We start from the raw sequence: 23,055 nt of genomic DNA, 5'->3' as shown, positions 1-23,055 counted from the left end.
CAACAGTAATACTGAAACTGTAGTTATAAAAAACCGTAAAATTTGCGTTTACTGGCAACGTACCCAAGTCAAAGCTCACATTCACGTATTGCGGCTTTAAGGTTTACCTTCAGGCTGGCCAAGCCAAGTGACAAACTGGACATAGCAACAGGCAAGGGCACTGTGCGTTTCCTAGACTGTGTGTGGCTCGTGAGACCTGACGACATGCTAATTCCATGGAGACAGCGTTGTAGGGAGGGGGTGGTGAGATTACCGTCTAGCCATCGAAGTCCAGAAAGGTTGCTCTGCTGTTTCCTGCAGCTCATGGGCTGTCTTAAGAGGTTTTAAGAGGCTTGGAAGAGATGAGCTGCCATCTGGCTAAATCTTGAACGGCTAACCACACGTGGTTGGTTAGGAATATGTCGACACTGCTGATGTGCCGTGATGCAGCAAAGGACTGCTGCTGACTCAAAACGAGGTTTCTTTTACCTGCTAGAAGAATGGAGTCTTCTGAACTAGAATCTAAACAATATATAAAATGTATGAGTTCATATGATGGCTCTTTATTTTTGTTTCCTTCCTATTTATAATAATAGCTGTGCAAAAAAATAAACCAGCTATAAGTACATAGGTAAGCACACTGGTGTTTTGATGATGGTGGAGAGCAATAAGCATACATAATCTCCCAAAGCTGTTAGTTTTAGTAGAGATCTCGAGACTTCAAACACCATACCATATGATTCACATGGATTTCATACACATTTAGTCACTTCCATTTAGTGGCATCTCTTATCCGATGGATCTGGGCATTATTTGTCAGCCTGAAAGAGACTGGTGGGACAGATGGTTTCAAACTATGCCAGAAAATGCCCCCCACAGCTCAGCATAGCTACTACATCCCCTCGCTGTAGGGGTCATGTACACAGTATGAGTTATTTGTAACAAGTAGTCCCTGGAAAGCAGTGCTAATGGGTGTATCTGTGTGATATGAACCAGATAATCTGACATCACTCTTTTCTAATGAGCTTTTAATTATGAAAAATAAATAGAAAAGTTAAATTAGTTGTAGTTGACATTACATTGAAGAAATCAATCAATAGAAACTGTGAACCACAAACAGGGAATTTTACTGACAGTGCTGTCAGGTTGCATCATCAGGTTTGTAGGGTTGTGTCTGTTTACAGTTTCACATGTCACATCACTGTCAAGCATGGTCCAAGCCCTGCAGGGAGAGAGAAAGTGAAGGCACGCAGCCTTCACCCTACCAGTCTGCTCACATCTCTCAAAGAACTACGCAGTTTGCAATCACTTCATTTTGTCTTTGCTAAGCTGTTTATTCTGGTTAACAGGTGAAATGATAATATTACTAGGAAAGCTACACCCACACTCTCAGTCAATTTCCTGCCACCAAGGAAAGCAGACTATGAGTCAATTACAGCAATGAGCGCTTTTCTGATGGCTCGATATGTGAAGTCCAAAATCCGTGTGACATTCTGACATCAGCCTTTACAAACCAGCACAGCACAGTTTACAATATCACCTGACTGTTTTGTGGCTTTATGTTGCATTCGACTTGTTTTTATTTCAGTGCAATATTAAGCCAGGCCTGGGCAATTAATTTTCTCAAGACGCTCAAAGAGAAACTGGGACTATTTTGGAGAGCTCAATTTAATGATGTGGCCCTCTATACTAGTCCCAGTTTCTCATGTGACTGGTTTCTAGTCAAAGTGACAACAGAGACTCATTGCTGGAGTTTCTGTGAACAAAAGACTCAGTTTTCTGCACTTCCTTCTTGCAGACACATGGTTTGGGCAGTGTGCCCACAGCAGAGATACTTAATGACGCTCTATTCATGAGGTATCTTCTGACCTCTTGATCATGAGAATGGGGTGAAGAGGTTAGTGATTACAAACGGACTCAACCCCATAAACTTGTGGCATCAAACTGATGCATGTAGGTGAAAGGCAGTTACTTGGAATGTGCTTGTGAGCAAGGCGTTCCTTCCCCAGGTCCCAAGATTGATACTAATGATGACAGTTTACTATATGATGCCAAAAAGTGAAAGTGTTTCTAATATTTTGTCAATAGTCAGTGATGTAAATTGAGTATGCATATATTACCCCTATGCATCAGGTCCTTTATTTATGACACCTTTATCTTGACAGACAATAAACCCATTAGACCTGTGAGCACGCCCAGGCTGTGTATTGATCAGCTTTGAGCTGTCTATAGGATCCTTTTGGATGTCAAATGAAGAGGCAATGATCCCATCTGACAGCCCTTCCCTGTCGATACCTGGTGGCAGCATGCCTTAACACAATGCACTGCAAAGAATTGATCTAAACACAGAGCTCAGGATCTATTAGTGGTGATGGGTATTTACAGATCACATGTAATCAGTTTTGAATGATCAGATTACAAAACATGAGTAACTATACGGGCTAACCATGACACTGAAACTACCTGCCTGTTGCCACTGTACTTTTAAAACAGCTCTAATCCTTCGCACAGGACCAGAGGTGTGTCCTGTGGTATCATGAACAAAGATGCTCCAGCAGATCCTTTGGTTCCTCATGGTGGATAGCAGAACTCCGTGGATCTGGACAACAATCTGCAACACTGCATTGTAAAAAGATGCTGTTATTGTATTTGTCAGGGGCGTAATCATCAGGGTAACTATGTGCTGAACATTGGGGGGGTCAAGATCTCTGTCTAAATAAATAAATAAATCTGGGTAAATTCCCAGATGATTAAACATGCAACGATTTTGCTGGCAATACCTGAAATGAGTAAAGAAAATCAACAGCCTATTTATGCAAGATAATTCATAATTTTATTGGGGGGGGGTTATTTTGGTTGGGTCCGATTATTGGGGGGGGTCATGACCCCCCTAACCCCCCCTGGAAATTACGCCCCTGGGCTTAATTACCCCAAGATGTGTAACTGGATTTTATTAGCATTAGCAAGAACTAGCTAATTTAATCTGAAGATACTGATATTAGAATAATTTTTTAAACTCAATGGATTGCATCGATAATTACAAATAAATCCCATGTACTGTTTATTCCGACAGGGAGACTTTTTAGAATCTTTTATGTGCCGCTTAAAGAACGAACACCTCAGCACAAAGGGGGCTGGAGCTTTCATAATGAAATGTCAGGTTTTGAGATAACAGGTATTCATAAATATCCAGCTAGGGCTCAGACCTTTACGCTTTGAGGTGAGCGTGAAACATATAAATACATTTATGCACTGTCTTCCACTGATATGGCACTGGTGCCTGAAGAGTTCCTGTCAGCAGATAAAAGCCGAAAAACTCACAGGTGCATGCATCCACACAAAAACACATGTGCGTCCTATGGGACAAAGCCTGAGAACTGATATTTTGGACACTGCACCTGTTTCCTGCTTGGATCTGAAACAGGAAAACTACCCATGTGGATTTCACCATAGTTTCCTCATATTTGGAGAGACCTGAAAAATCGTCTGCAGTATCTGGTGAATGAAGTTTTGCAAAACCTACTCACCATCCTCTTTGTTCAGTGAACATAAAAGAAGAGAAAAGCAAGAGTTCAGTGGGGGGTAGATGTACCTCCCTCCACACAAACCACACTGATGTGTATCTCATTAAAACACCCAAAACACTCACAAATCTCATACTGGATTCTGATTTTCTGCTCTGACAGCACGCCTGTCTGAGGGTCACCCCGTGATTTTTTTTCTCCCTGTCCTCTGTTATTATTCCATTTCCTCCCTGTGAACGGAAAGACCAAAATAACCCTGCTGAAATCTGTGGCTCTCCAGGGGCAGAGCCTTTGTGTTGGAGCAAGTGGAAAACAAGAGCAGCGGTGGCTGAATGGGACACTGCGAGATCTAGAGTTTCAAGGCCTCCTGGGGCTCGGTGCATAGATACAGACACGGGTCATTACATGATCAGACTGTATGGAGACCAACTGGGAAGTGTCATGCGAGACACTGAGCATGTACAATTCACAGAGGAAACTGTAAGCTGGAATCTTATCTGAGGCTGAATGACAGGGTGCAGATGAAATAATAGTACCTGCAGCAGTGCATGTGGTGAGCAAAGGATGGAGCGGTTAAGATCGTTTCTCAGAGAAATAAATGAGTCACGCAAAATCTTTTCTCCCGTGCAAACAGTGTTTACCACCAAGTATCCAACTATACAACTGAGATCACCATTCCTACACAATGTTTCACAAATATGACAACAATACCCACACCAAGATTCCCGCCATCCTCAAATGCCCTTTCTGCCTGCAAGCTGGATTTATTGGACATATCAGCATTTCCACTGTGCCAAAGTATTGGCTTGCAGCCTCCTGTTTGCACTAAACTCTAAGTTCAGTCATTGACTTCAGTCAAAAGAAGATTCTTTCCATTTGTGATGCTGGTATGGGTTTGATTTGGTAATTTGCACATGAATATCTAACAAGTTTAAGCTGGGGAGAAAAGCAGCAAGACCCCTCTGCAGAACAGAGCAGCTATTTAAGACTACAATCAAGTCAGACAGCGTGTAAAGGAGGAGCTGCAGTGGACGTGGGTTGCAAAGCAGCTTGCCGAGACAGTAACTGTAGGTAGGCTAACGGATCTTAAACAGCACAGCTGTCAAGTTAATCTCAGATAATCGGATATTTGCATATTTTGCTGAGCATTCAGCTGATGTGGAATGATTTTGAGATCAGCTGTTATCTGCAGCTGGATGAGCTTTAGTGTAAGTGCTTCATCTTGGGCTATATAATCCAAACACACTATAATGCATCCAGGTTCTCAAATATTTATTAAAGCATATCTGTCTTTGCCCCTTCTACACTAAGTCAAAACATAAAGCATTTGTAAATTGGGCAAAGACCAAAAAGTGCTAACTCACTGGGTTAACTTGCATGCATAGGCACACACATCTAAACAGCTCCTGGAGGGTTGCTATCAGAGTCAAACTAATGAGATATGACAATATCATGACAGTAGATTTCTTTCTCTGTTGTTGTCTATCTGTGTCTACCTTTCTAACACACTCAGCCATCATCCTGCACATGCCATGGATGCAAATGGACACTGACTCTATCTGACATTGTCTACCTGTAAATACGGCAGTCAAAACACATCATCTTGTCCAAAAACAGACCAACAAAGTTTGCCACAACTCTGCCTCAGTGCCCACTGCACCTAATTTTATGTTGTGCTCATCCTGACCTTCAGTAGTGGTTGCTGTAATTGAAGAGTGTGATAATTATACACCCTTGTACTACAAATAGTAATCTCATGCATCCAGATCCCTGTCTCTTGCCTGCAGTTCTTAGATACAGTCTACATGCAACAGCTAAAAATGAGCTGTGGGCACGACGGCTCATGTTCCTCCCTGCCGCAAAAACTTGAGATGTCGTTCATGTGTTTCCACCAGCAAGCAAAGGTCAGCATGGCTCTGCGCTCTGATTCAACCCGTCTGACGTCTCTCACGCCGCTGGTGTAATCAGATCCAGGCCCACTATCTAACAGCGCTGATGCTTTCCCAGCTCTTCTCATGCATTATAGATGAATGGATTTTGTAGCGTGGTTCAAAATTAAGCCGTGTGGCGGTCTGGCATCGGTGGTGATCTGGTACAGGGATGGCCTGCGGTGCCATTCAAATAGCAGATAATTGGGAAGCTCTGCTCTTCTGTGTGTGTTTCAATGCAGACCCAAACTGCCAGGTCCATTTATTATTTGTCTGCGAGTAGCTGGGGGTAAAGGTGTAAACATTAAATTATATTATACACGCACTGCATTATCCCAGTAAATTATAGAGTGATCAATTTTGATGAAGGGCTTTCATGTGCTGACTCTACCGCTGCAGAGAGCAATACATGTCATGCACCCACTGAACCCTGTGAGTCACTTCTGGATACAGTGCTGGAAAACAACTTTAGTCAGATATTTGGAAGTTTTGTGCTACTTTGTGGTTCTGCTGTCAGAAATAATGATGTGCTTTTCACTGTGCTACATGGCATTGCATTTACTTTATGCATAAAACTAAATCTGGGTTTATAAAATAAGATTAAACCACCTAACAATGCATAGTATAGCTACGAATAGCTCCACAGCTTCACATCAGTGATAATAATTGTATAAACTGTGTATAATTTACAGTAATATAACACATGTAAGGTTCCCTCTTGTGGGATGCATTCTTGTCATCTGTTAATTGTTTCATACTTTTACTCAAATTATACTCTGATGCAGACTTGCAAAAAACTGATATTATAATGAGGAAATCTGATTTCACTTGAGTAAATAAGATGAATACTTCAGACAATAAATTGTTGATAAGTCTATTATTCAAACAGTTGATTGACAAAAAAAAAAAATATTTTGATTATTGGAACTATTTAAATTACAATGACCTTGTACTTCTAATAATTTAACTTTCTTTGTTTTGTGTGATAATAAATGGGATGTTTTTCTATTTTGTACCATTCACCATTCAAATCAAACAATTTGATTACTTTTGGGGTATTTGTAACTAATATTCCAGTATCCTATTACACTTACTGAGATAATGATTGCAGGCTGCAGCCTTAAAAAGGCTCTTTTTTTTTGGTCATTTTGGTCGCAGATATGAGTGGTTAACACTGGTCCCCCACAGAGACTTTGGGGATTGACCGCAGGCAGGCTGTATGTTTGCATGGTCTCTATCTGCTTGTGCTGGTTTCCACTGAGAATCCTGCTTCCCCCACTATCGAAGGGCACGTCAGGTTCATGCTGCTTATCTTGAGGACACCCAGGATTCAAGAGAGGTGTTCTATCTCTACTTTCTGATTAGAAGGCAGCTAATTTCGGCTGCTCTGTTGTTCACACAGGGTCAACACAGCAGGTAGCTCTACACATTTGATTTGTTCAAGATTTGTTTTATCCCTGGTGCATTCCCAAAGAGATTTATATCTCCTCCCGGGCTCAAACCAGGGATCTTTTCCTTGTTAGGCAAATGCGTTAACCTCCCCGCTATTAATTCTTGGTTAAACAAAAATGAATCAGTGAATTGAGATAGTTATGTTAAACTGTCTTTAACTGCCTGAGACAGAGTAATGACATTTCAATTATTATAATCATCTGTCCAAAAAAGAACATCAGTCCATGCCTCCATTTTCTTCTGTTTATACTATTATAATAAAATCTGCACATTACAGTATACATGTTTGCATATTGTAACGTGTGAAAAGAACAGCAGCCATTAATCTACTGAGACCCTGCATCCTCATATGTGGACATCACATTTACTCTCAGCATCTCATAATAACGATAATAATAATAATAGTTGGTAGGTCAAACACCTGAGTGCTTGTTCAAAGGAAAAAAGTGGCAAGTGAACATGAAGAAGACTTTTTTGCTAGCTCTCCTCTAAACAATCAGAAGCTCAGCTTTCTCCCTTGGCAGTGTGAAACGTGTCCTACAACCTCTTGCTGTGAACAAAGACTCTCAAGCCTTTAATTGTGCGGAAGGGCTGGCTTCACAAGTGGCTGATTTCCAGGTAACCTGGGAGATTCGGGGAGCACAACTGCTATAAGAGAGATGGAACACAAGAATGGTTGTGTGAGAATGTAGGTCAGAGAGAAACATCCAGACATCCATAAGCAGACTAAGCAGCTGCAAAAGGCAGGAGCGTCAGACAAATGACCTTTTGCTCCGTCTCGTGTGTTTCTGTGGTCACAACGCTGCGTCTTCTCTAATTACATGACGCTGGGCACATGATGTCATTGTGTCTTTGCAGAGTAACAGGTGATTTCCATGAGAGTGCAGCTGGTGCAAGCAGCCCATCAGATTGCATGAGGAAGAGAAACTAACTATATGGGTTTCTGTACTCTGTTCCTATTTCACCGTTTCACAGACCACAAATAAAGCACCCACAGTCTCAATTTAGTGTGTGTGTGTATTTGTGTCCCCTGAAAGCACATCAATTTATAATGAGACACTGGAAAGCTTGTTTTATGACTCACCAACCACTGACGGAAATACACGAAGCAGTTCTCTCTTTCTTCCTTTATTTGTTTTTCATCTGTATGTTCCTATCTGTCCATATGACAATCGACCACCTCTATACCACGGAGAGCTTGGGTTTTTGCTCCTCGTGTCTCACTCTGTCCCATTTGTGTTCGCTAACAGTACCAGTGTCATTAGTGAGAATGGAGAGCTGTTCCTCCAGAGCATGCTCCATGGGACTAGAGTGTTCACCCTCACATGCAGGCCCTCAATACCGATGGCATCCGTGCATCAGTATCTGTGCTTCTGAGTTTATATGCCGATCTGGCTAACACTGGGAAGAGCTGTGTGGCATCAGCGTGGGCCTGCTGCTGTCTCTAAAATGAAAGTGACGGTGATATTTAGTAACACATCTTCCACATTTAGAACTGCTGGCCCAGTCATATCCTTCGCTGACCACAGATCACATCAGGTGATTTTGTGTCTTTGCTTCTGTGAGTGTTACATGTTAGGCTGAGTGCTGTGCCTTTAAGAAAAAGATGTGACTCCATCTTTTTATCAGTCACACTTTGATTTAGGTGACACTTTAGCAACACACCAAAGGAACAATGTAGATTATCTGATTTTAGTGAGCTGAGCAAATATGAATGAAATGAACCGGGTGACTCAAACGCATGAGTCTATATACCCGTCACATATTGCAGCATATAAATCTGTAATGCTCTGAATTCTATCTGTTGTCGCTCAATAAAGGCAAACTGATGTAAAAGTAAATACCAGCTAGAATATGCTGCTGAAGAACTTCTGGTGCTACTTCTGCCATGTGATGTTCTCACAGCTTGTGCTACCGGTGACGTCTGTATGTGTGGCCTGCCTTCCCTGAGGCCAGCTACAATGAATGGGCCTTCAGTACCTTAACTAAATAACTTCAACAGCCTGAAAGCAATTTGGGAAAAAAGAAAAAAAAAAAAAAAAGGTGGTGGTGGTCGGGGATAAAGATCAATTCAAGGCTATTAAATGAAATACCCATTTACAGTCACACCAATAGCTTGGTGGTAACAGATAATATTGATGTGAAGTTTAGGGTTGTGCTTTTTAAGCCTCCATGTGACTTTTATTCAGCAGTGCAAATCTGACCTCATTTTGAGCCTCCCAAGGTAAACCCGCTCATATCAGACAGTGCTGAAAGAAAAGATGTCCTACTTGTATTTCAGCATTAATTCACATAAAACATTCATTTAATTCCTTTTTTATTGCTAATTCTTTGAATTTCACATAACAAACCACATATATATTTATATTTTAAAAAATAACATATTTATACTTAAAACATCTTACTTTACATCTTAATACATAAAAGGTATTTTTTTCTTTTGCACAGCAAAGATAAGACACTTATGTTTCAGACAACATACCAGCAAACGTATGTACATGGTAGTCAAAATAATACTTCAATGAAGTCGCAACAGTGCAGAAATAAAAAGGTGACGAGCAGGCGCCCTGATGGGGATTGTAAAGGAAGCCTGATGGAAAACAAATCTGCTTTTGTAAATGCTTTTTAAGGAATGTTTGGGAGCTTCTGGATCTTGATGATTGGAGCATGTTACAGAAGAAACATGACATTTTCAAGTGAGGAAAAAAAACGTCAAGTAAACAAGCTCGATGCTACAGCAAATCCTCTTAAACAAAAGAGATGGAATTAGTGCCGTGCGCCCTGAGGCGCGCTGGGAATTTGCCATTAAAGTTGTCTCTCAAATGGGTATGCCTTTTTTTTTCTTTGTTTACACAATCTTTTAACTTAGTTCAGTAGCCTAACTGTCTGTCTGTTTTGCCCCCAAATTACGTTTATGTCTTCTCAATTATTAGTCTCAGTGGCACATGTCAAACAAGCACTTTGTAACTGTTTCTCAAGGAGACATCGTGGCTCAACAGAACGGTGCGCTACAGGTGCCCAGAAATGCGCAAAGTTTTTTAGGCAGTTTCTTGCACCTTTACCTCATCAAAGCCATTGATTAGTGGTGGCGGCTCCTGGTTGCTTTCTATAGAGGATTCGCTCCCTGTGCTCTCACCAGAGAGGAGTCTGGTGACTCTGAGGTCAGCTTTCAGCGTCTGCACGTCGTTTCCTATGCTCATCTCTCCCAAGTCATTAATAATTTGAGTCAACTCTTGTTTGCCATTGGCAACACAATCATTGTCCGTGTCCAGAATGTCCTCACACTCAAAGTGCATTGCTTTCTCCTCCTCTTCCTCCCCCACCAAGTCCTCCGTGATAGAGCCCAATTTTGGTGCACTCCGGCTGCGCTCCACCGGGGGTTTGTAGTAGCACTGTCCGTTCAGCAGCTTCCTGAGAGGCACCAAGGGGATGGTTTGTTCCCCTATGAGCTGCTGCTGCTGGTGCCTGGCATCGTCCCTCCGCTTTAGTCTTTTAAACTCAGCCAGGGCTGTTGCCGAGGTCTGGTACAGCAGCAGCGCCATGGCTTTTGCCTTCTCCGGCTTGGACACCAGCACTGCGTGGCAGCGCAGCATTACGGCCTTGTGCTTCATCTCGTGCCTGTAAATCCAAGCGAAAATCTTGGGTAGCCGCGGGTCCGCGACGCAGTAGGTTATCCGGTGCAGCAAGTACAAGTGTCCCGGTCTCCTGGCCTTGTCATCCACATGCACCATGCGGATGCCCTGGGAGCTGATGGTCAGCCTCATCTTAGTGCCGTTCTTGCCCATCTCGCTTTTGCCCCAGATCTTGCTCACCGCTACGTCCGTGCAGCCGTCTCCTTTGGACTGGATCGTGGTAGCGTTCCCCAGGTAAAGCACCGTGTACGTGGGATCTTCGCTGGTGATCTTCAGCTTTTTCCTCTTTGACTTGAACATGCTGCCCACCCTGTTGAGTGCGCTCTCGGGGCAGGACTTGGCGAAGGAGGTGAGCGCCGAGTAGTTGAGACTCACCGCATAGCCCTTCTGCTTGGACTGCTTGTCTTCCTCAATCAGGTCGAACTTATTCTTCTTCCAAGGCAGCATCTTACTGCTGTTTCCAGTCAACAGCAGCACTGAGAGAGAAAGGAGAACAACTTTTTTTTAATTACTACTAAATCCTAGAAGCGTTCTACTGCCTGTCAGCTCATGTGTGAGCTACTCTACGTGAACTAAACGCAAAGACACCGTACTTCATCTGTCCATCCTCTGAAGTGCTCCTGTCCATCGCAGCATTCCCGTTTTATGTCATTGTAGTGCTGAGTACAATCTGCTGTGACAGCACGAGATTCACCGTTTATATGCAAGGACAAACCATTTCAGCATGACTGTAGGGGGGACTGAACCAAGTGAAAAGATACAGTTCCTGTTAGTGTAAACTGTTCTTCTTTTCTCGTGGTTTCTTGGTTTCTTGTGCTAAAACACGAATGATTATAAATAAGCGCAAACATCTATAGATATCTAAGTTATACTCAACAATTATGCAACATTTAATAACAGAGCTCTATAAAACTCGGTTTAAGAGTCGTCTGTTAGTATAAACTACAGCTTCATTTTTGCATTAAAGAAGAGTGAAAAGCATTCCTGGAAATTCCTGGAGGAATATATGAATGTAAAGTGAAGATATAAATACATTGTTCTGTTATAAAATGTCAACTGAATGGAAAGAAACAAATCCGCATATTATTTATTGTCCCGTGACTTGTTTTTTTTTTTTTCTTTCTGGAATTTCTTAAGTTTAAAAAACCTGTTCCTCAACTTTTGAATTTGTTTGCAATGTATGTTTAAATTGATGGATTAACCCATAATTAAGAGTCTCATAGAGGACAGCGGCGTTTAGGATTTGTCAGGTCCAGGTTAGTTTGAGTCACATCAAGTCTCTTTAAAACGTCTGTTACATGCTGCCCCCTTTTGGCTCTGTTCGGAAGTGCGATTTGTTTTTTGGTGTATGGAAGGAGATTTATGTTTTACTTTTATTCATGTATTTTGCTATTTTGTAAAACATAGCACAAATACACACTGACGTTTTTGCTCTTCTTCTTCTTTCATCTGCTCACCTCAGTCAATGGCATGATACAAAGTGATGGCGAAACCTAAAAGACGGTGTCATGTCTGCTCCCTGAAGCAATCTCATAACAGTTTCAATCTATTTCAAGCCAGTTAGCACATTTCTGTTATGAAGTGCAATCATTTTTTGGCAGTAAACTTAAATCCTTTTATTATGAATATCACATTCTCAGATGTTCAAGAGAGACCAGACCAATAGGACAGCAGAAATCACAAAAATAAATAAATAAATAACAGTTTTATAAAGATTAAAACAGTTAAAAAAATAAAGACTGGAATGATTATGATGTATAACACAGAATATGTACAATAACAGAGTTATAAACACACCTAGAACACACGTGATACTTTTATTTCATCTATAACCTCTGTGCAAATTTTGTTGACTGCAAAGTGTTTATGAATATGTTTTTAAAAGCTGGTTATCTGACTGTCAGTTAATAGCAATTAAAAAGAAAGCTGATTTTTATTTAAAAAACCCTGAAAACATCACACATGTACAAACAACACACAATTATTGTAGATTCTTCAAAGCCTCCTTATATTCAACACTTGGGTAGGTGGTGTTATACATGCCCTCACAGCACCGGCACATCAATCCTCCTGTTTTCACCTTGTCACCTTCATTAAGCTGCTCTCTTTCTACAGAAGGCCCACCGCATGCATGGGGGGGAGATGTTCTGCCTTAAGCTTCATTCTTTTCTCTCGTTTGAGAACTGATTCCGATCTGGGTTTTCGTTCGTAGCCGAGATTGACCGTCGGAGCCCAGTCCTCCGACTCTTCGTCATCCAAAGCACTTGGGCAGCCTATAGTCCCAATCAAGTCAATATTAGACTACTAACTTAAAAGCACTAAGTAAACGAGAATTTAACGACAACCTAATGCTAATAAGTTCGTTTGCAAACATAACATTACCTCTGACGAAGTGGTCGCTGCAGACACGGGCATTGGCAGACTCTGCTCCTCCCGACTGTAAACGTAAATTTAAAATCCATTTTTTCCTACGTTTTTCGGTTAGAATTTTCCATTTTTCTCCTCTTCGTTGGGCTATTTTTGGTACCCTAAAATACCGTTTATCAGTTTCTCTGGTCGACCTACTGGAGCATCCGTAAACACAACAGGACATAGGCATTTTGCGTACTGTCTGTCTGTGATTTTGCGCTTATCTTTTTCACTTCCGACCGCCAGTCAAATTTCGCGCTTTACGTCGACGTCACGTCTACGTCAAATGAAACCTAGCTATTCGAGTATGACAATTCAGATTACCGCTCATCTCATTGGTCGAGGAAAGGTCGCTTACGGAGAAAATACCGGAAGACAACAGATGACCACAACAAGAAGCATGGCCAACAGGGAAACAAACGCCGACACTGCGGTGCAAGTCTCGGACGACAGTACACCTAAAGCTGGGCAGACACTGCGATTTTTTCAGTCACGTTATTCAGCACCTGCTCAAACTGTACGGTTGACTCGCAGGGGTTAGAAGTTCATAAGTCACGATGCAGAGTCTCACACTATACGGCCCGATGCTCCGATGCGACCTGAGTGCTCACACCGTGCCTCCATAAAATGAAGGTTATAACAGAAATTCTGTCGCTCGCTCTCTCTCTCTGTCTTTCACTCACACAGACACACCACCATCAACTTTGCTAAATTGCTAATGAAAAACATGATCAGGCAGCTGTGATTGAGCAGCATGTAGATCCAACTATTTTCACGGTTGTTGTGGTCGTGATAATTTTGTGATGCCACATCGAAAAGGCTCGGATGAGCTTTCCAAAGTTCTACAAGTTGTGCCTCCATCGCTTGTGTCCAGATCACACGCTGCACAGCCGTGCTGCTCCGTCTTTTTCACCGACGTTTACGTGTTTGCGCGTGAGCAGTGTGAGCGGTTGCGTTGACACCCTCACGAGCGATTGATGATCGGGAGCTGGTCGTGAGGTGTTAATCGCTTCTCGTTACCCCACGTATACTACACGACGCACGATGAAGGCCAAAATCGGGCCGATCACCAAATCGGTCGCATGACTCAAAAATCGTCTCAAAATGGGCCAAAAATAGCACAGTGTGAGCCCAGCATTAGAGCAGCAATGTTTTTTCGCTCAGAGAAAGAAAAAAAAAACAAGGCTGCAAAAGTACAGGGAGGAATGGGAAAAACACCTGGCTGGGAAAATGCACGATAACACCTTTAAAGCGCACTGCACTGTGTGCCGGCGCACTTTAACCATAGGCATGCTTCTAGTGGTGGGCACATGAAGAACATGAGGGGCGTGAAAGCTCGGGGAACCCTTAACCAATTTTTTGTCCACCAGGCCACGGCAGAAGCAGATATGGTATGTAAACACTGGTTTGTTTGTTTTTAAATCCTCTGGTTAAGGTTAATATGGGCATGTGCGGTGAACATCAGCGCTATGTGGCCAGAAGTGTAATAATATAATTTATTTTGTGTAATAAACAACTACAAGGATAGATGATTACAACAAATAGATCACTATTACATAAAAGTAATACATTGATGAGTAATGATGCGTAATCATGGGAACAAGCGGGTTTACAAACAGGAGCAGCTGATTAGCATTAGAAAAGCTGAAATAATACCTCAACTGAAGCCAATTGTACTAAATGCACTATATGCGCACAGTCACAAGAATATTTTTCGTTCTATTGTTTTCTATTAATTTATATAATTTTAAGTTAAGCAGGACAGAGTTCTTTTAAAGAAAGGTTTACTTATATTCTCAAAAGTTAAGCATGACAGGCTTCTGTTTAAGAAAGAGACCTGTTTTACTGTGTTAATGTTGTCATTTTGAGCTAAAAATAAATGGCTAAATGATCATTTGTTTCCCATATGGTCATATCACAAAGAATATGAATGAATGAATGAATGTCTTTTATTCGAGCAACCAAATAATAAAGTTATTGTAATGTACAATTACACAAAAAAAGAAAAAACAAGTTTAGCTCGAAAAGGAGTGGGATGAAGACAAGCTTTTTAACTCGCACCCCTACAATCTTATCTGAGTTTTAAATTTTGTAGTTGCGCAGTACATTTAAATATTTGTGACATACAATTACGGTTATAAAATTATCGCATTGTCATAATTACAACATACAGTAGTGTAAATATTTAGCATCAATAATACAGTCTTTGTTACCACCGCTGAATATCACAGTCATCACCATCATGGTCATTACATCCTCTCCGTATATTATTTATATTTTAGCTATGAAAATATCAATGAAGTTTGCTTCCATTGTATAGTTGTAACTTCATCAATTTTACTTTTAAGAATTAATTCTGGTCTACTGTTTCCTAATAATGGAGATAACAGTAATAACAACAGCGTAAGACAATATCAACAGTGTCCATTTCAACTCTACAAAATAATTGTTTATATAAGTATTTGTTGTTAACATTCTATATATAAACAAAGAAAAAAGAAAGAAATAATACAAAGAATATATTATTATTTACTATCATGGATAAACAATCACACACTCGATTCCTCTTTGTACCTTGACAATATACATTTTTTGTACCTCGATTTAAACAGATGAATATTTGGACATTGCTTGAGCTCTACATCCAATCTGTTCCAAAGTTTCACTCCACACACAGACACACACAAACCTTTCCTGGTAGTTCTAACTATCTGCCTTTTAAAGTTACTACATCCCCTCAAATTGTAACCTCCTTCTTTATGTGTAAAGAGCTTTTGGATATTTTCTGGCAGTATACCCTTATTTGCCTTATATAGGAGTTGAGCAGTTGAGAATTCAACTAGATCAATCAATTTTAATAGTTTTGACTGCAAAAACAAAATATTAGTGTGACTATAATATCCTACCTTATACATTATTCTTATAGCACATTTTTGTAGTATAGCCAGGTGATGCAGAGAACTTTTGTAATTATTGCCCCACACCTCTACACAATAAGTCAAGTATGGTAGGGCTAGTACACAGTATAACAAAAACATTGCATGGCAGTTTAAGAAGAACTTGGCTCTATTTATGATTGAGATACTTTTGGACACTTTATTTTGTATATGTCTGATGTGTGATTTCCAGCATAATTTGCTATCAATCATTACTCCCAAGAATTTTATTTCTGATACTACATCTATGACTACACCATCTATTTTTATCACAGTATCTTCATTTACATTGTAATTCCCAAAGAACATTACCTTGGTTTTGCTCAAATTTATAGATAATTTGTTAACATCCATCCATATTTTTAATTTCCTTAACTCATTGTTAATGTTAAGTACTAGGTCACTATGGTCGTCGTTAGAATAAAAAATATTGGTGTCGTCAGCAAATATAACTAATTTTAATAACTTTGATACATTAAATATGTCGTTTATATAAAGATTAAATAGAGTTGGTCCCAGAACTGATCCTTGTGGCACTCCACAGCTAATGCCCAAATACCCCGATTCAAATTCGCCCATCTTCACATACTGCTGTCTCTCAGTCAAATAACTTTGGATCCATTTCAAGGCCACTCCCCTAAAACCATATCTGTCTAATTTTTTAAATAATCTGCTATGATTAATCGTATCAAATGCTTTCTTCAAGTCAATAAATATCCCTGCTGCATGTCTTTTTCTATCCAGACTGTTGGTTATCTCTTCTATTGCATCAATGATAGCCATTGAAGTTGACCTCCCTGTCCTAAATCCGTACTGACTTTCATTGATTAGTTTATGTTTGTCAATAAATTTACCTAGTCTATTATTATAAAGTTTTTCTAATATTTTAGAAAACTGTGGGAGCAGGGACACTGGTCGATACTTAGTGAAGATGTGTTTGTTTCCACTTTTATATATGGGTATAACTTTAGCTATTTTCATTTTCTTTGGGCATTTCCCCGTTTGAAATGATAAATTACATATATAAGCTAGAGGTCTGGCAATGCTATGTATGATTCGTTTAACTAATGTCATATCTATACCAAAACAATCAGTAGAGGTCTTGTTCTTACAGTTGTTAACTACATCTAAAATATCTAATTCAGTAACTCCCGACAAGAACATAGTCTTTGAATTTATTTCTATCAGTGACATTTCGCTGTGATTACTTTTTGGAATTGTTGTAGCCAGCTCCGGTCCCACATTTACAAAAAAGCTGTTAAAGCACTCCACCATCTCGTTTAGATTGTAATTGTCACTGTTATTATTAGTGAAATAATCTGGATATGAGCACTTTTTTGTGTTACCTTTAATAATAGTGTTAAGTATTCCCCATATCTCTTTAGTGTTGTTTTTATTTTTATGTATTAAATTAGTATAGTATAATTTCTTACTAGTTCTTAATATTTCCGTTAGTTTATTTTTATATTTTTTATATCTATACTCTGCTTCTTCAGTTCTTAACTTAGTGAATTGTCTGTATAAAGAATTTTTCTTCTTACAGGCCTTGTGTAATCCTTTTGTTAACCACGGGCATTTAATATGCATCTGCTTAAATCAAATTCAAGTCAAATGGTTAAAAAATAATTTCACACACAAAAAAAAGAGCTACAAAATTCACCACACTGGGAAGGGTGAACTGGGTTGCCCGGCTCTGGCCACGAGGTGTCCCTTATTTATTTTTCAGGGAGTTGGCAACCCTAGTGACAGATGTTTAACTTATTGTTGTTTACTTGTAGTGTACAATAAATAACCAAAAACACAGGGTTATTCTGCAATGCTTCATTACTCACTAATGTTACAAATGTTGAAAGGTAAAAGTGTTCAATAAAATCCTAAATATTGCAAAATGCTGTAAGAACTCTTCTTTCGCTGCTTTAGGACACATCCCATTATATTGACTACTGTACACACACTACTTAATATTTAAGATACAAAAAATACTGGTTTCTGTGCATGCATCTGCAGTGAAGGTGTGTGTTTTGCCATGCAGCTTTTACTTACTTAGCACTCTTCTTCATTTTGACTACCATGAAGTTAAGCCAAAAAAACAAGAAAAGAAAAACGATTTTTCTGGTATCTGAAGTATAACAGTTCCCTGAACTACCTCTGATAGTGTCCTCATCATGATAATATTCCCTTTATTTATGATTAGTTATCTTTATCTTCAGAGGTGTGGGTGACAGTTTTAGTGTTTGCTTTAAAAAACAAAAAACAACAAAAACTTGAAATATATATATTCTATATACATATATAGAGATGCTCACTCCTGATTGGACACTGAGCTGCACCACCTTCTCCTTCACTCCTCCACCTTGCTGTCCTCTGTGCTCTCTCTCCTCCATCTCCAGGGAACAAATCAGAGCCTGAGCACCAAACCTGTGGACTGTTAGTCTGCAGATAAGAAGGAAAACACACAGAATTCTCATGTTTGCCATTTTTCATACCGTATTACTATAGTATATTAGTTTACCAGTCCAACAGATTTATTTTCCCAATTTGGATCATTACAGCTTTTGCCACACTGGTCCACTTGATTGTCAAAGTGTATTAGCTCTTTATTATTTCTTTCTTTTCTTTACTTTGAAATGATTACAATCAGAACGGACAGGACTGGGGATGGGAAAGAGAAAGATGAAGAAAAGAGAAGTTGGGAAGATGCTCAACGGAAGGAGATGGAAAGCAAAAAGATAGGAGAAGAGAGACACAGAGAGAGAAGACACTAAAAATCAGTTTGATCACCTGCTGGAAAAATAAAAACAAGCAAAAAGAGAAAAACACAGTAGCGAAACCACAGCAAAAACCAACATAAGCACAAGTTATAGTAAATGATAAATATCTCCATCTCCCGGAAGGGGCCTGATCGAGCCACAGGGGCCATAAACTGACAGTTTATTTATAACTAGAAATAATAAAGCAGTTGACGTGTTTCAGGCTGTGACTTTTAGTATCTGTTGGTACTTCATCACTTTGAATAAGTGTAAGTCAACACCAGGCCGCACTTTCAGTCTTTCCATTAAACAAATGACCAACAATCCATTGTTTTCACCATTAAACAATAAAATATGCTTCTTGACTCCTTGATGCAGGTGCCCACCTACGACCTGGTTTATTAATACTAAGCTAAAGAGGAAAGCAACTCACTGTAGTTCTCACAGCTCAGGACAAGCAGACACCTGATGTTGAGTGACTGAATGGAACTAAAACAAGAATTCATAATTATGTTTGTCTGCCATGAACACGTGATGATAAAACTCTGCATATGCAGTCAGGAGACTGATGACCTGTGAAATGAGCTGTTAGAAATGTGCAGATATGTGTAAACATTGATCAGCATTTAACATCCAGGATGGAGCAAAACTTCTGACCTGCATGTATGAGAACCTTTAATCACATCATCTTTGTAGTGAAATAGCTGATGACTCATTAAACGTTTCCATGTAATTTATCCACAGTGAAAAATATTCACTTTGCTGGATCTGAAAATCACGTGTTCATTTCATTAGACACTAGCAATACCATTAAACTGGACCTTATCATTATCATATAGCACTAAATGTGAGACTGTGTCATATAACAATCATATATATGTAATATGTGTTTGCCTGAATCTTCCAGCACAAACAGAAAGACGAGCTGTTGTCTGAGTATCAACACAAGTACACACCAGAAATCGTTCAGTAAAGACAAATTTAATAAATGAAAGCTGGTGAGAGGGCCTTTGATGTTTCTCTTTGGATCATCCTGTTGTTTGTCTCCCAGTGTCGTTACTGCTCCTCTCCTTTCAAAGACAAACACCAAATAACACCAAATGAGAGTGAATCACTTCAGAAACACTCCTGGTTATTGTGAGCAAACGTCATAACATGATGAATGTATTTACCATTTTACTGAGGGAAAATCTTCTGTGTGGAGTTTCTTCTCATCTTGGCTCTTTTTCCTGACTTTTAGAAACAAGAGGCAGAAAAGAAAGAATAAAAGTTAAAACCTCAACAAGTTTTTTAATGTTTGGGATATTTTACAAACAACCTTAAACACTATTTACTACTTACCACTTTGTTCATTCTTGCTGACGTTCACTCTCCTCATCTTCTCTCTAAAGGACAAATGACAGAAAAGAGGGAATCATTTTAGTAACTTTATCAACCAGGTGAGCAGAATTTTAGATATTTATCAATATTCTGATTAAAAGCAGAGTGAATACTTATCTTTTTACGAGAAAGGGTTCAATCCGTCCTGTCTTAGGTCTTAATGTCACCTTGGCTCCTCTGTTTTCTCTGAAAAACAAAAGACAAATGGGAAGAAAAAAATTAGTAAATGATTTCAGCAACTAGAGGAAGTGTTCACTGAGGAGGAGCTGTCATAATAATATAAAATCAATATATACTTATCTTTTTTTTAATGACAGTTTACAGAGCACGCTGGCTTCGCTCCTCCCTCCGCTCCTCTCTGAAAGTTAACTGGATAAAGGATAATAACAATTAATAACATCATCAAAACAGACAAACCTGAAAGAATTGCTGATCAGAGCTGTGACAGAGTCACAGATTAGTTGGATGTATACTTATCTTTCACAATGAGAGCGTTTGCATAGACGTCTCTTCAGGTCTTTTTATTGTTTTCTTTCTGGAGAGGAAAGTGATGAGACTGATGAGGAAATACCAAATACAAAGACTGACAAAGGGAACTGAAAAAGTCTAACCAAAACCTATACTGGGGGAAAACTGTAGGAAACAGAACTACTGAGGCAAGGAAACACGAGGGGACGGAGACTAACACTCTGACAAGGGACAAAGGGAGACTGACACAATATTTACACACAGGAGGCTGATTATGGGAACTAAGGACACATAGAAACACAGCTGAACCGAATAAGAAATGAACAACAAGTCGAAACAAACTCTAATGACAGTTCAACCAGATTCTAAACACAACAAATAACTTTCAGGATGTTTCAACAATGTGTAAAATGAGTTCTTATCTTTTTTTGTGAGAGGGCCTTCAATGTTTCTCTTTGGATCATCCTTCCATCCATTTCTTCTGCTTAACCATTGGAGCCATCCCAGCTGTTATGGGGCCAGAGGCGGGGGTATAACCTGGACAGGTCAGTCTAACACAGAGAAACAGACAACCATTCACACTCACATTCAACCTAACTGCATCTCTCTGGACTGTGGGATGAAGCTGGAGTACCTGGAGGGAACCACAAAGGCGCCAGGACTGTCTTGCTCTCAGATGACGCCCGTTCACGCTGCTCTGAAGACCCTCAGTTGTCTTTGGATCAAATAACACCAAATGAGAGTGAATCACTTCAGAAACACTCCTGGTTATTGTGAGCAAACGTCATAACAAGATGAATATATTCACCATTTTACTGAGGGAAAATCTTCTGTGTGGTGTTTCTTCGCAGCGTGACTCTTTTGCCTGACTTTTAGAAACAAGAGGCAGAAAAGAAAGAATAAAAGTTAAAACCTCGACGATTTTCAAATATTTTAGGACATTCTTTTAGAAACAACCTTAAGCACTATTTACTACTTACCACTTTGTTCAGGCTTGCTGACGTTCGACATGCTTCACTGTATATTATAATCTCAAGCGCTTCCTTGCTTGAGTCGGGCTCCGGATGCTGCTCTCTTCCTCCGCCTTCCTCTTAGCACGCTTTGCCGACATATTTAGAAAACGGCAGAGCACCGAAGTGAGAACTCTGCCGTCCGCGCTGTAGTCTGTTACTCTCCAGCGGTTCTTCATCTCAGTGTCCTCTGTTTGGTAAACAGTGGAGATGACTCTGGTGACGGGGAGGCCGTCGACAGTCAGGGTGCGGACACAGTTCCTCCGATCTGCCTTCAGCACAGCAAGATCTGCTTTCTCTGGAAGAACTGGAGTCAGGAAGCGTGGATGAGAGCTGGAGCCCGCAGGCGGCAGCATCATGCCAGCTGGTGAGTCCGTAGGAGGAGAAGGAGTGGTGTTCTCTCTCTGGCTCTGCCTCACATTGACAAATGGTGTCGTCACCAGGTCCCGGTGGAACCATCCTTTAAAAGGTATGCGAGGAAAGTCCTTGGACCCAGTCACCAGGTTATGGTAAAGAGTGAGGACCAGGTGAGTCATGGAGTTCAGATGGCTCCTGCTCAGTTCACGGTTCCTCAAGTTAGTGACGACCATCTGAGGTGCAGTGACTGGACTCACCAGATCAGCTACGAGAAAGCAAAGCGTGCGTCTACGTTAATCATGTGATCACACAAATTAAAGCCTGAATTTAAATTGTCCAGACATGGCTTTACATCATCATAAGCTCTTCCACACACAAACAGTAAGAAGCTCCCAGCAGAACTCATTGTTTATGAAAGCCTTCACATTTTTCACCTGGTAAAAGTTTCCATGTGTGTAAGGCTGCGTGGATTTTCACTGAGGTTTTAATACGCATTCACATTAAGGAGTAATATCTTCATATTAGTTGAGCATCGATATTTTGAGGATAAAGCAGCTACATTTAGGTGAGCAACCTCCCACCTCCTTATTGCAGGCACACACTGTTTCAATCTCAAACTCATCCTGCGACTCTGTGAACTTTTAAAACTCCAGCTTCTCCAGCTTTACACATTCACAATCTATGAAACGTTCACGTATAACTCAGCGCCAGCGGCCCAAACATGTCAACTCAAACCCTCTACATGCAAAAACGGCCGCGCGCTGACGTCAGCGTCCTCCAACGCCTTAAGTCGTTAGCAATTAAAAAAAAACATGGCGCCATCTTTATAGCGTACTGGCACATGTTAAAATTGATGTTACTCAAGTATGAAACATCTCATCCTAAATGTTAACACTCATGAAGTCCTACTTCCAAACAATAAAAGACAAAAATCTAAGTTGTATTTGTTTGCTAGCACTCTGACATATTAGCCTGCTGTACTCACCATAGCGTTGATCTAACACCTCCTCAATGAAAAGGGAGAGCAGGTGCATCTCGCGACTCAAGTTTGAAGAAGTCATTTTGCAAATCCTTCTTGAAGATTTTCAAACGTTAGCTGTAGCTTGAAAAATCCGAGTTTTCACAGCACTAGTGGGAAAAAGCTCCTGTTTGCGCTCAAACGTGAAACCCGAATTCCACTTTTGCCTCCTGCTTTTATACCTGCACTCAAACACGTCATCATCACCATGA

At 40.2% G+C, this 23,055-nt stretch overlaps 1 protein-coding gene and 2 long non-coding RNA genes across 4 annotated transcripts; all 3 read right to left on the bottom strand.

The window, feature by feature from the left end:
* Positions 1-9,187: 9,187 nt before the first annotated feature.
* fam43a (family with sequence similarity 43 member A) lies at positions 9,188-11,191 on the bottom strand. The gene is made up of 2 exons (XM_026194874.1): positions 11,109-11,191; positions 9,188-10,991 (listed from the first exon to the last, which is right to left on the bottom strand). Coding segments are annotated over exons 1-2 (1,071 nt in total). The 5' UTR covers positions 11,110-11,191; the 3' UTR covers positions 9,188-9,921.
* A 6,365-nt stretch (positions 11,192-17,556) lies between these two features.
* On the bottom strand, positions 17,557-20,101 carry LOC113007146 (uncharacterized). Of its 2 annotated transcripts, XR_003269856.1 has the most exons (4): positions 19,952-20,101; positions 19,783-19,843; positions 19,567-19,680; positions 17,557-18,293 (listed from the first exon to the last, which is right to left on the bottom strand). It is a non-coding gene; the product is annotated as an uncharacterized LOC113007146 (long non-coding RNA). The 2 variants fall into 2 exon arrangements; XR_003269857.1 differs by lacking the exon at positions 17,557-18,293 and having other exon boundaries at positions 19,573-19,680; positions 19,783-19,839.
* A 185-nt stretch (positions 20,102-20,286) lies between these two features.
* Positions 20,287-23,055, bottom strand: LOC113007148 (uncharacterized). The gene is made up of 5 exons (XR_003269858.1): positions 22,811-23,055; positions 21,439-22,090; positions 21,267-21,327; positions 21,093-21,173; positions 20,287-21,009 (listed from the first exon to the last, which is right to left on the bottom strand). It is a non-coding gene; the product is annotated as an uncharacterized LOC113007148 (long non-coding RNA).

This window comes from Astatotilapia calliptera, chromosome 15 (genome assembly GCF_900246225.1).
Source record: "Astatotilapia calliptera chromosome 15, fAstCal1.2, whole genome shotgun sequence".
In the NCBI taxonomy this organism is placed as follows: Eukaryota; Metazoa; Chordata; class Actinopteri; order Cichliformes; family Cichlidae; genus Astatotilapia; species Astatotilapia calliptera.
This window is presented reverse-complemented; position numbering and strand designations above follow the sequence as displayed.